Genomic DNA, 13366 nt, shown 5'->3' with positions numbered 1-13366 from the left:
TGGTCCATCCCTGCAGCCACCACAGGACGTGAGCTCTGGCTGTGCCAAGGAGTGTGTAGGCAAGTGGCCCTGTTGGCGTGGACTCAGTTCCTACCCTTCCTGGGCCTCCAGTCAAGTTGGGGGACAGGGCCGGGGATAGAAGTACACAGGTAGGGGGTGAGATATGTCCCAGGCTGGGGTGGCAAGGGGCTGTGGACAGACAGAGCTGGGAGTGGACTGGGCTGTGCAGATAGGGTGGACACAGAGAGGCCGCCAGGAACTGGGGCTCCTTGCGGGGATTCTGGGGAGGAGGTTCCAGGCGGAGGTGCCTAGGCCTGCGGTGGGGCCGTCCCTGGCGTGTTTGAGGACCAGCGAGGAAGCCGAGGGGTGCAGCTGAGTGACGGGGCAAGACCAGCCAGGAAGTGGGGCCTGCCTGTGGGGCCCTGTGCCCACGTGAGCCCTCTGGAGAGCAGCTGGAAGTTTGGGGTCCGGCGGCTGCAGGTGGGGCAGGTCGAGGTTCAGGGCGAGTCCTTTACTTTCAAGTCGCGCACCTGGTGTCCAGGTCTCCCTCTTACTTGAGGCTAGTGTCCCTGGTGGGAGCGAGGGGACTTTGCCTGTGGCCATTTCAGTGGAAGGCCAGCTGGCTCAGGAAGCCTGGCCCCTGTGTAGTTGGCCGAGCTGGTGGGAGGGCACCAGGCACCACCATCTCTTCAGAGTTCCGGAAGGACCTGGGGCTGGGGCACAGGCTCACGGGGGCTTCACCTGGCAGGTGGGAATGGGAGGGGTGAAGGCAGGACTGGGGATGCAGCCTGGGCAGGGGCGTCCCGGACAGCACACCCGCCGCCCACCCTGGCAGGGCCGGCCCTCTCTGCCATGGTGGGGAGTGGGCCTCAGTGTGTGCCCGGGCCCTCCAGCCCCTCCTAGGGCCCCACTGGGTACTCCTCTGGGGACAGCGCCAAGCTGAGCTGGGCCACTTCTCACCCTGCCTCTTCCATAGCGAGGCGCCGCCCACTGGTGGTGCTGGTCTGGCCACTAGGGCTCCTGGGATGGGGAGCCGTAGGGGAGGCCTGGGGGAGTTTCGGGGCTCTCGGCCCCGGGGTTGGTGGTGTGGACTCTGGTCAGCTGCCTTCCTCCTGTGGGAGCGGCAAGCCTGGGCCGAGTTTCCCAGAAGCCTCAGAGGCGGGGCTCCCAGGTGGCCCTGGGTTGTGGGAAGTGTGCTGCTCTCCTTACGCCTTACCTGTCGCTGCTGCTGCTGCTGCAGGACCATCAAAGTCCCCGACCACCCCGAGGCCCTGTGCTTCCAGATCCGGGGGGCCGCCCCGCCCTACATCTACGCCGTGGGGAGAGGTGAGTGGGCATCCCGCTGACCGGCGGCGGCCCTGGGCCCAGACTGCCTGCGTCACACGAGTTCCGAGTGGCCTGGACCCTTATGCCTGGCTCGGCTTGCTCATGAGCCATGGCGTTTCTGTCCTTCCTGAAGCCGAGGTCACAGACACTGATCACACCTGGGCGGAGGGAGCCCAGAGGGACGCGGGGAGCGGGGAGGATGCTCAGCAGAGAGCGCGTGTCCCTCTGTGAAGAAGCCGACGGCCTTCAGGCTCCGTGTTCCCGGGCAGGAATTGGGCCTGCTCCTGCCAGACTGGGCTTGTTGAGAGGAGCCAGAGACTTGAATCTTTGTTCCCCGGGCGTGCCGCAGCCCGGGCCACCAGCTCCAGGCCTCTGCCCCTGCACTGCCTTCTCCTTGGTCTCAGGGGCCCTCTGCCTTGGAGAGGAAGCCGAGCAGGTCCACAGTGCTGGGCCGGCATTGTACACACAGGCGCCTTTTAACGTCCCAACGTTAGTTGTCACTTTTGAGGTCAGAGTTGTGCTTCTAGAATCTTTTCACTAAGAGAGTACGAGTCGTGACAGAGGCTCCTGAAGTCGATGGCGTCTCAGAGGGTCATTTACCTTTAAAGCAGCCGTTCTCGACTGGGGGTGACTTGCCTCCTCCTCCGCAGGCCTTCTGGGGGACTGGGGAGGGTGTGCCATTTGCCTCTGGGGCAGACGGAATGCTGCTGGCATCCCGTGTGCCCACGGTGGCCCTCCAGCCCCGACGGTGCCAGTGCAGGGGGCCTGCCCTGCAGCAGCGGCTGTGTTTGTGATCCGCTGCGATAGTGCGAGTGGGTGTCGGTCAGCTTTGCCCCTGCTGTGACGGAACACCCAGAGCCATCGACTCACAGGAGGAAAGGTTGGCTGGGCACAGTGCCCGCCTGCGATCCCAGCCCCTCCAGAGGCTGAGGTGGGAGGATCACAAATGTAAGGCCAGCTTGGCAGCTGGGTGAGACCCTGTCTCATAGTAGAAAGGGCCAGCGAAGTGGCCTCGGCCACCTCTTCACGTTTCCACCCCCGCTGAGAAAGCACCCAGCTGGGCCCAGGCCCTCGGGGGACAGTTCGGGTCCTGGCCTGACAGTGGGTGGGCCAGCCCAGCATAGCGAGGCCGCAGGTGTTTCCTGAGCCCTTGCCGAGAGCCGCTCGCTGCTGCGCCTTTTCCCGTGCCAACTCCGGGATCCCTCAGGAACCCTGTGAGTGTCTGTGTCCATGTCCCGTGGTGGAGACGAGGACCTGGAGCCCAGGACGTTGGGTAGTGCTGGATGAAGGACCGTGGAGAGCAGGGTGTGGCCCAGCCCTGAAGCCAGGCTGCCCTTGTCACCTCACCCACCCAGCCTGCATGTCAGTGGACCCGAGGCCCCGGGGGCAGGGCTGGTGGTCGGGTGTGCGCCTGGCGGCTGGCAGCACGGGCTCGAGTCCCGGCTCCTGGCCCTGAGATCTCGGGGCTGCTGTGCCTCCCCGAGTCCCTGCTTCCCCTGCCACGCGGGGCCACCCTGGTCCAGGACCAAGGGTCCTGCAGGACGTTGACGGAGGCAAAGCCCCGGTGCCTGGAGCCTGGGTGCAGAGCTGGGGCCCCTGCGTGTGACCCTGGCCAGCCACCACTCCTGCCTCTCCTGCGGGATGGGTGTCGGCTCCCATGCTGCCCACGAGGGGCCCGTCGGTCCAGGGAGAGGGGCCCTGGGTGTCTGGGGATGTGGGGGCAGTTCACCTGGTGGCCTGTCTGGCCCGCCACACCCTGTCCACCCTGTCCGCCCCGTCTCTAGGCTCCGAGGCTGCGGCTGCAGGGCTGAGTGCCGGCCAGTGCGTCCTGAAGGTCAACGGCAGCAGTGTGGCCAGCGAGGGCGCCGTGGGGGTCCTGGAGCACTTCCAGGCATTCCGGAGTCGCCGCCAGGAGGCGCTGGTGAGCTGCCACGGCCAGGCCAGGGGCCCTGCTGGGGGCAGCAGACGCGTGGGTGGCCCTGGGTCCCTGCCCAGCGGGGACCACCCCCACGACCTGGTCTCCAGCCCCGCCTGGCGGACAGGACACCTCCGCACCCCTGGGCGTGGGGCAGAGGGGTGGCGGTGGCCCGTGTGTCCCCGCTGGGGCTCGGGCTCTGGGAGGGCGGCTTCTCCGTCAACCTGCCCCGGATCTCCAGCTCCAGGCTGTCCCTTGGCCCTGGGGACACTGGAGGCCTGGCATATTCCAGAAGCTCCCGTCCCTGGGCTGCTGTGTGGGACAGTCACCGTCCCCGCTGGGGGAGGGGTATGCCTGGAGGCCCTGGGAGGCCCCGTGGGCATCAGGAGACCCTTCAAGGCACGTCCCTGGGAGGCCTGAGCCCCGGCGGGCCCCGGGCCCGTTGCCCCCTGGACATGCCCTCACAGCTGCTCCCCCAGGGCCTCTACCACTGGATCTACCACACCCACGAGGACGCCCAGGAGGCGCGAGCCAGCCAGGAGACCCCCGGCGAGGACCCGCGTGGTGAGGGGGCCCCGGAGGAAGAGCAGCCTGACTTTGGTAAAGGGGAGGTGGGGAAGGACGGGAGGGACGGGTGTGTCCTCTGTGCCCGGCCTCCGGGCCTCCCCAGCTGCTGTTCTGCACCTGCCCCCTGGGCCTCCGCAGATCCACAGAGCAGAGGCTCAGGGTGACACCACCTTACGCTCAGGACGGTCTCCGGGCTCAGCCAGGTGGCCGAGGGTCGCGTGCTTTCTGGGCTGGGGTCTGCTCCTCGCCGCCTGGGCTCCTGGAAGCCCCTTTGTCCCTGGGTCTGCGTTGCGGCTCCACTGCCGTGAAGGCCCATGTCACGGCCTGCAGCCCCTGCGGCCCCCTGGGCCTGGGCCGGCTCCTCCGCTCCTGGGGGGACTGCTCTGCGCTGTGCTCCCGGGATCCAGGGGGGCTCCCGCACCTCTGCAGCCGCCTCAGCCTGAGCCCAGGCTGCTCGCCTGCCCACTCGGCCTCCCGCCAGACGCTCCCGGGAGCCCCCCTCTAGGATCTGCCCCTCTGTCCTTCCAGATTCTCCACCCTGCCCAGGGTGCACCTTCTCTTCTGCCCTCCCCACTTCAATCCCAGCAACGCCCTCGACCACCCACTTCCTCCTGCCCCCGCACCTGACCCCTTCCCTGCACCGCCAAGGCTTTTCACCAGGGTGGCTGCAGTAGCCTGCTCACGCCTCCTCCTAGGGGTCCCCCAAACAGGAGAGCAGACCTCCCGGTGACACCTTCCTGCTCAGCAGAGATCAAAGACCCCGCCATGGCCCGCTCCAGCCTGGCTCTCCAACCTCCCCTCCCAGCACTCTCCTGCTTGCCCTCTGCTCCAGCTGGATATGTCCCTGCCCCAGGGCCTTTTCACTTGCTGTTCCCACTGCCTAGAACTCTTCACAGTTCCACTTCACTTATGTCCCTGTCTTCACTCAGATCTCTTCTCAGAGGTGACTCTGCGTTCCCTAATTAGACAAGCTCTTTTTTTTTTTTTGCAGTGCCGGGGATTGAACCCAGGGCCTTTGCTTGCGAGGCAAGCACGCTACCAACTGAGCTATCTCCCCAGCCCCCTAGACAAGCTCTTTTTGAAATTAGCTCACATATAAACATGGGCCCAGCGAACTAAACAGTAGGGTCAACAAGCTTCAGGTCTGGCTTGATCCAGCGCTTCCCAGTTCTCAGTTCTCTCTGTTGGCCTCACTCATACCTGATGATCCTGGAAGCTCGGAATCCTTCCCTTTGTAGGTCCAGCAAAAGCCCTAGATCCGCCAGTGTCCTGCCCACCTGTGGGCCTGGCCTTCAGGGGGAGGGGGCAGGTGGGGCCCCTTATGAGCCATACAGACTGCGAATGGCCCGCAGGGGTTGATACTCAAGGAGACTTCTCCAGGACGGGTGAGCAGTGGCAGGCAGCAGAGGCGGACAGCACTGGGGACGGTCCACGCTCCCGCCGGCTGTGCGGGCGGCAGGGCCTGGCTGGTCATGGCACGGTGCTGTCCTCAGCATTGCCTGCCCTTGGCTTGCAGCCTGGCCCCTGCTGTCCCTGGGCCCCCAGCTGAGCCTGCGGGAGGACGGCCCGGTGGTCAGCCTGACGGTGGACAACGTGGACCTGGAGCCGGGCGTGGTGTACGAGTACGTGAGCACTGCAGGTGTCCGCTGCCATGTGCTGGAGAGGATCGTGGAGCCCCGCGGCTGCTTCGGCCTCACCGCCAAGGTGCCCGGGCGGGGCAGTTCTCCCAGGGTGGGCAGCGCCCGCTGTGCTTCCTCGCTGGGGCCGCGTCCTCGTCCCCGCCTTGGTGGCTGTGGGCTGAGGAGGGTGGCTGTCCCTTCAGCCCAAGTCTGCGGCCTGGGCAGCGGGCCCGATCTGGCGGTGTGGGCGGAGCACAGGGCCCCTTGCGGCCCGGCGAGCGCTCAGTCTCTGCTGCCGTCTCTGCAGATCCTGGAGGCCTTTGCCGCGGACGACAGCGCCTTCGTGCAGAACTGCGGGCGGCTCATGGCTATGAGCAGCGCCATGGTGACCATGTCCCACTACGAGTTCCGCAACATCTGCGACACCAAGCTGGAGAGCCTCAGCCAGAGGATTGCCTGCTACCGGCAGGTACCGCTCCCGTGGGCCCCGCCACGGCTCCCAGGCGTGGGACCTCACCGGGCGCTGTCGTTACGGGTATCGCGCTCCAGTCCAACTCGCTTAAACCAACGGGAAATTTTATAGGTTTCTGTCACTGAAAAGTGCAGAGGCGAACCTCAGGCATGGCTGTATCCAGGCTCTTAATCGGACAGTACACTAGCGCGAGAGCACGGCTGCTCTCCCTCCCTCGGTTTCGCTCCCCACCTTGGCTTCTCTCTTGGGCAGTGGGATGGTGGCTTGCGGTAGCTCTAGTTTCGGCATCCCGTCGGAAATTGGCTCAGGGAGCTCTTGCTGGCTTGGCCTGGGCCCCTTGCCTGGCCTCGTCCGGTCCCTGTTGAGTGGGAAGGCAGCCCTGCCTGAACCCGGGGCACTGGGGCCAGGAGAGACGGTTCCCTCGGGACAGCTCAGGGGCAGCAGCTGACCTCGAGTGGCCTCGAGACACAGGTGCAGCTCATAGGGAGGCCTTCGCTCCCGGCCTCCCCAGGGCCTTCCCGTGGCCCAGGAGGGGCAGCGAGCTCCTGACCATCTGACTCGGGGCGTCTGGCTGCAGCCAGGATGGAGTGTGTCCGAGAGGTGGCCCAGACCCGCCCCGGCTCACGGCCCATGCCGTCCTCAGTTTGCAGCTCAGCTGAAGAGCCGCGTCAGCCCCGCCTTCAAGCAGGCTGCCCTGGAGCCCCACGCGCTGTGCGGCCTGGACTTCTGCCCCACCAACTGCCACGTCAACCTCATGGAGGTGTCCTACCCCAAGACGACCCCCTCTGTGGGCAGGTCCTTCAGCATCCGATTCGGGCGCAAGCCCTCCCTCATCGGCCTTGACCCCGAGCAAGGTACTTGCCTGTGCCTGTTAGAGATGGTGCTTCTGCCCACACTATGGTACCAGCCCAGAACAGTGTCTGAGGGCCGGCAGTCCAGGGCCGGAATGTGGCTGCGTAGGCGTCGGGGCCCAGGTGCTGCTCTCTTTCTGCACCCGTCTCTAGGTGGGGCCTCTTGACTTTCAGGGCACCTCATGGTAGAGTGTGGCTGCTGGGGTACCAGCCACTGTGTCTGCATTTCCAGGCAGGAAAAGCCACAGTGGTTAAAGGTTTATCAGTATCAAACCGAAACCATATTCTTGGGGTAACTTAGTGGATTGAGTTCCGAAGGGGAGGCTGGGCCCTGTGGCACGAAGGGGAGGTTGGGCCCTGTGGCACGTGCCTGCGACTCCAGCTAATGGGGAGGCTGAGGCAGAAGGACCACCAAGTTGGAGGACAGCCTTGGCAACTTAGACTCTGTCCCAAAGTTAGAAAATAAAAGACTGGGGCAGAACTAGCGGTGGGGCACTCGCCCAGCCTGTGAGGCCTGGGTTCCATCCCTGGTCCCACCAAAAGCCCAAGTCCTGTTCTGGAAGTTCTCTTTCCTGGGCCCTGGGAGCGCTCACCCCGCCTCACGGGACTGCCCTCCGCCCGCAGGCCACCCGAACCCCATGTCCTATACCCAGCACTGCATCACCACCATGGCCGCCCCGTCCTGGAAGTGCCTGCCTGTGGTGGATGGGGACCCTCAGGGGCAGACTCTCAGCGACAGCTCTGGGCTGGCCAGTGGGGCCCTGGGTCAGGAGGACCGGGGCCTGAGCTCCCTGCTGAAGCAGGAGGACCGGGAGGTGCAGGACGCCTGCCTGCAGCTCTTCACCAAGCTGGACGTGGCCCTTAAGGAGATGAAGCAGTACGTCACCCAGATCAACAGGTGAGCCCGGCCGCCGCCTCTGCGCGGGAGCCTCGGAGCGGAGCGCCCGCCATGGCTGTCTGCAGCGGCCCTGGCCTGTGCCTCAGGCGCCCGGCCCCCACCCCGCCATGACACCCAAGCTGTCTGCAGACCTGGCCAGCTGTCCCTGGGGCAGGTCGCCTTCCAGCGAGCAGCGAAGGCTGCAGCATCCCGGGGGGCCGGGGCCGCCTGGCGAAAGGCTAGGAATTGAGCATCGCAGGAAGGTGGGCAGCTGGACCCAAGGCCCCATGCTGTGATACTGCAGGACACAGCACGCTGGCCTGGGGTGGGCTGGCAGCAGGCGGGGCCCAGCAGGGTGGAATGGTGCCCCTCGGATGCGCGCGGCCAGGCAGAGGTGGGCCATCGTGCAGGACAGTGATGCGGGTGGGAGGAGACAGGCCCCTTCGCCATTAGGACCCTGGCAATGCAGCCACGAGAAGCAGCCTCCGGATGGGGCCAGGGACCTGCCTCTGACAGGCCACCCGGAGAGAAGAGTTTGGGACAGTCGGGGACACTTGAACAGGGACAAGGTCCCGGGGTGCTAAGGGGCTGATTCTGTTCTGCATGGTGAGAGGCACGTGGTCACCTTTAGAGCAGGGCGTCTACCTTGAGCCTGTGGGCATTTGGACGGGTGGTTCTGTGCGGTGAGGCCGCCTTGGGCAGCGTTCCTGGGCTCCACGGCCAGGGGCCCAGCAGCGCGCTCCACCACAGGGATGTGGTGACAAGCGGGCTGTCTCGACAGTGTCCCCTCGCAGCACGTTTCCCCTGGGGAGAAGCACTGCTGAACAGGCCTGGTGTCGGAGACACCGCGGGGGACGTGCAGGCGCCTTGCTCTCTGGGCGGAAGCTGCAGAGCCTGCGTGCCCTGCGCACCTTCTCTCTGCTTCGTGGGATGGTTCCCATGCAGGAGACCGGGCTGCAGGCTCTGGAGCCCAAGGTGTGGCCTTTACTCCTGGCCCACCACCTGTTGGCTATGCGACCTCGGGCAACCTCTCTGACCCTCGGTCTCCTCATCTGCAGAGTGGAGTCAGGAGTCAGTTGTGACACTGACCTCATGAGAGGTGGGGTGGCGTCTAGCCCGGACTTGGGGATCCCGCGAGGCACCGGACGCTGTTCCGTCTAACCCTCGGCGTGTTCTATGCCTCCCATCTCCCAGCCCGGGAGGCACATGTGAATTATCCCATTTTACAGGTTGAGTCTCAGAGGCTGAACAATTTGCTTTAGGCCCCTCAGTCAGGCAGTGGCAGCCTCAGGGCTAAAACTGCCTTTTGAATGACACTTCCTTGTGACCCAACAGTGCCACGAGTTTACCTGCCGCCTGTCCCGGGGGCTTTCGTCCGTGGCGGCAGAGCCCAGGGGTGGTCCTGAGGCCCCTGCTGGCTGAAAGCCCTGCTCTCTGGGCCTCGTCCAGCGCCCCGGCCTGCACGCAGAAGCCAGAGCCCGAGCTTTGCCAGGAGCCACGGGCCTGTGTGTCTCGGCCCCGGGAGGCGCCCTGCTCGGCGTCTGCAGAGTTGCAGTGGGCCTTTCAGGGGAGGGACACAAAGCCCTGGACGGCTCCCCCTGTGCAGGGTGGAAGGGCAGAGGCTGGGGAAGCCACGGCCTGGTCTTCACTTTGAGCCCTTGCCCTGCAGGCTGCTGTCCACAATCACGGAGCCCACTCCTGGTGGGGCCTGCGACCCGCCCCTGGCAGAGGAGGCCTCTTCCTCCCCGCTGGTCAGCGAGGACAGCGAGATGGACAGGACTGACCACGGGGGCATCAAGAAAGTGTGCTTCAAAGTGTCTGAGGAAGACCAGGAGGACTCGGGCCATGACACCATGAGCTACCGGGACTCCTACAGGTGAGTGTGGCCACCGTGGCCTGGGGCTGGACAGGGTCAGACAGCCTCTGACCCTGGGGAAGCTGAGGTGCACCCCAGAAGCCCAGCTCCCTGTCCAGGCTGGTACTTCAGGCCTGGCCTGGCGGACGCTGCCCATGCAGCTGTACTTGCTGGCGGAGTGTCCAGGAGGGGTCTGATGCCTGGGTGGTGTGCTTCCACCTCCGGTAGGACTGTGGTCTTCGCCAGGCACGGGGACGCACGCCTGCCATCCCAGAGCTGGGGAGGCCGAGGCCGGGGAATCCCAAGTTCACGACCAGCCTGGCCAATTTAGTGAGGCCCTATCTCAAGATCAGTAGGCAGACAGATGGACAGATGGACAGCTGGACAGAAAGGGCTGGGGTGTCGCTCAGTGGTTGAGCACCCCGGGTTCAATCCCTAGCGCTACAACAAAAACATGGTGTTTGCAGCGAACACCGTGTGTTTAATTTACTTGCTCCGAGGAATAAGGTGGTTTTCTTCTCCTGAGGGGCCGCGCGCTGTATCGCCACTGGTTAGAGTAACTGTAACGAGATCAGCGGGGCCTCAATGGATGGGCTAAGTGGACTGGAGCTGGGTCCCCGCTGACCTGCGCTGGGTGCTGACACCTCCTCCTCTCTCCCAGCGAGAGCCCAGTCACCTCTGCCTGCCGCACGGGGCGGCGTAGGCAGCTCGGGTCGCAGGCGCAGCGGAGCCCAGGCAGATGTGCCAGCGAACGCTCTTCCTGAGCCGAGGGCCCGGCCCCCTCCAGCTGCCCACCTCCCTGGGGTCTGTAGACAGGGCCTCTTGGCTGCCTCTGCACCAGGTCCTCGGAGCATCCCGCCAGGGATTTCCGGGCCTCTGGGCCTCCTTCTTACACCTCTGGGTCCTTGGGCTTTTCCTTTAGTGGTCAGTGAGCGGTGGGATGGAATCGTGGGATGGGGACTTCTGGTTCCTGAGTTCCTTCTGGTCAGGGGGGTGGGAAGTTCAGCCCAGGGCAGGGTTGTCCCTGAGAAGAAGCAGGCAATCAGAGAGCACTGGGGACACTGTGCAGTGGTGACAGTGAGTGTGGGACCTGGGAAGTGTGAGAGTGAGTGTGTGACCTGGGCGGTGTGACAGTGAGTGAGGGACCTGGGCAGTGTGACAGTGAGTGAGGGACCTGGGCAGTGTGACAGTGAGTGTGAGACCTGGGCAGTGTGACAGTGAGTGAGGGACCTGGGCAGTGTGACAGTGAGTGAGGGACCAGGGCGATGTGACAGTGAGTGAGGGACCTGGGCGGTGTGACAGTGAGTGAGGAACCTGGGCGGTGTGACAGTGAGTGAGGGACCTGGGCGGTGTGACAGTGAGTGTGTGACCTGGGCGGTGTGACAGTGAGTGAGGGACCTGGGCGGTGTGACAGTGAGTGAGGGACCTGGGCGGTGTGACAGTGAGTGTGTGACCTGGGCGGTGTGACAGTGTGTGACCTGGGCGGTGTGACAGTGAGTGTGTGACCTGGGCAGTGGTGACAGTGAGTGAGGGACCTGGGCGGTGTGACAGTGAGTGTGTGACCTGGGCGGTGTGACAGTGAGTGTGTGACCTGGGCAGTGTGACAGTGAATGAGGGACCTGGACAGTGTGACAGTGAGTTTGGGACCTGGGCGGTGTGACAGTGATTGAGGGACCTGGGCGGTGTGACAGTGAGTGTGTGACCTGGGCGGTGTGACAGTGAGTGAGGGACCTGGGCGGTGTGACAGTGAGTGTGTGACCTGGGCGGTGTGACAGTGAGTGAGGGACCTGGGCGGTGTGACAGTGAGTGAGGGACCTGGGCGGTGTGACAGTGAGTTTGGGACCTGGGCGGTGTGACAGTGATTGAGGGACCTGGGCGGTGTGACAGTGAGTGTGTGACCTGGGCGGTGTGACAGTGAGTGAGGGACCTGGGCGGTGTGACAGTGAGTGTGTGACCTGGGCGGTGTGACAGTGAGTGAGGGACCTGGGCGGTGTGACAGTGAGTGAGGGACCTGGGCGGTGTGACAGTGAGTGAGGGACCTGGGCGGTGTGACAGTGAGTGAGGGACCTGGGCGGTGTGACAGTGAGTGTGTGACCTGGGCAGTGGTGACAGTGAGTGAGGGACCTGGGCAGTGTGACAGTGAGTGGAGGTAGCTCGCCCCTCCTCTCTCTGGTTCCGTGATGGGTGTAATGCGCCTCCCGGCCTCAGACAGGAAGGACCCCTGGGTGTGGTACCTATGGGCCGGGGTTTCCAGTACCCCCCAGAAGGGGGTCCGTGTCCGGGACCAGGGGTGGAGCGGAGGGTGACCGGCCGTGTCTCACCCCATGCAGCGAGTGCAACAGCAACCGGGACTCAGTCCTGTCCTACACCAGCGTGAGAAGCAACAGCTCCTACCTGGGCAGCGATGAGATGGGGTCTGGTAAGTGGCTGCCCAGCACCGGGAGGGCCCCTGGCCATCGGCTTAGTGGGTATTTCCGAGCTCCTTCCATGTTTGCAGTGTGTTGCTTTGAGTCGCACAGAGCCTCCTTCCGTCTGCTCGTTCAGCAGTTACTTAATCAAGCACCTGTCACGCTCTGGGTTAGTGAGTGAAACCAAGGTCCCTGGGGCAATCGTGCATCATGGCGCATGGTCACGTGGGGTATGGGCGTGGCGGGTGCTGTGAGGTCCCTCAGACCCTGGGAATCGAGGGGACCTGCAGAACTGACGCACATGCCAACCAGAGGTCCAAGAAGCACAGGAAGGTTCCAAGACCAAGTCCCCTCGGCCCTGAACCCTCACGCCCACAGGTGCGCCCACCAGTGGTACCTGGAGGCCATGGGCGTATGTATGGAGGAGGCCGGCGGCTGGGCAGACAGACAGATGAGACCTTGCAGCGTTTACTGGAAGCCTGACGTGTTTTTGATTTTAGTCTCGTTCGCTCAGACTTAAAAACGCACTTTGTGAATAAATAGGTCAGGCATCCTCGCAGACCAGGGTGGGCCAGCGGCAAGTCCCTCCCACTGTCACCGCTGGGTCCCGCCAGAGGAAGTCTCTGTGTAGAAGTCAACTTTATGATACGTCACTTTAGCGGAGGAAAAGGAAGGTCAGGAAGACGGAATGTGTCACTGGACTTTAATGTCTCATGATGAGACTGGGCCACTGAAGTCTGTCCCCAGGGAGGTTCAGTGGCAGCTGGCTTCGCTGGAATGTGGACAGTGACCCAGTGGGTCTGGGATCCAGCTCTTTGTTCTCAGTGCCCTCGTTTGTGGAGTGGGAATATCAACACCTCGCCATCTTGTAGGACGCTAGTGCCTCCTGCCCGGTTTTCAGATGAAGAAACTGAGGCTCAGAGAGGTCTAGGGATTTTCCCAGTGACTCAGTGGGGACCTGGTCCTGGCAGGTTGCATGTCCCCTGTGGGTTTGGAGGAGCAGGGTGGGCAGCAGTGACTGACAGTGGCTGCTGTTCCTCCGGCCAGGGGACGAGCTGCCCTGTGACATGCGCATCCCGTGGGACAAGCAGGATAAGCTCCATGGCTGCCTGGAGCACCTCTTCAACCAGGTCGGCCTGGTCCCGGGGGCGGGGGGGCGGAGTCCCTGGGGGGTCCTTGCAGCCCCTGGCGCTGGGCTGGGTGGGCTCGGGCGCAGGGCTGCACTCACTGGGCTGTGTCTCCAGGTGGACGCCATCAACGTGCTGCTCAAGGGTCCAGTGATGGGCAGGGCCTTCGAGGAGACCAGGCACTTCCCCATGGAGCACAGCCTCCAAGGTGAGGGCCCTGTGGGGGCAGCAGGCTGGACACCGGGGACGCACTCCTGCTGGGTGGCCCTGCTCGTCCAGGCTAACGGATTCCTGCCGTGGGCCAGATCCAGCCACGGCTGCTTTTGCTCAGAATCGGATGATGTCTTTT

The 13366-nt window shown here is 64.3% G+C and overlaps 1 protein-coding gene across 1 annotated transcript in view; it reads left to right on the top strand.

Moving 5' to 3' along the window:
* Positions 1-13366, top strand: part of PREX1 (phosphatidylinositol-3,4,5-trisphosphate dependent Rac exchange factor 1) — a 145399-nt gene that overhangs the window by 119043 nt on the left and 12990 nt on the right. The window contains exons 19-29 of the mRNA XM_079128603.1: positions 1241-1326; positions 3111-3247; positions 3721-3841; positions 5325-5512; positions 5735-5896; positions 6543-6753; positions 7375-7648; positions 9297-9503; positions 11813-11901; positions 12938-13020; positions 13135-13225. Coding sequence (XP_078984729.1) covers positions 1241-1326; positions 3111-3247; positions 3721-3841; positions 5325-5512; positions 5735-5896; positions 6543-6753; positions 7375-7648; positions 9297-9503; positions 11813-11901; positions 12938-13020; positions 13135-13225 — 1649 coding nt within the window. The remainder of the gene's footprint in view (positions 1-1240; positions 1327-3110; positions 3248-3720; positions 3842-5324; positions 5513-5734; positions 5897-6542; positions 6754-7374; positions 7649-9296; positions 9504-11812; positions 11902-12937; positions 13021-13134; positions 13226-13366) is intronic.

This window comes from Sciurus vulgaris (assembly GCF_902686455.1).
Source record: "Sciurus vulgaris genome assembly, chromosome: 2".
NCBI lineage: Eukaryota > Metazoa > Chordata > Mammalia > Rodentia > Sciuridae > Sciurus > Sciurus vulgaris.
Note: the sequence above shows the minus strand (reverse complement) of the source record. Positions and strands in the feature narration are given on the sequence as shown.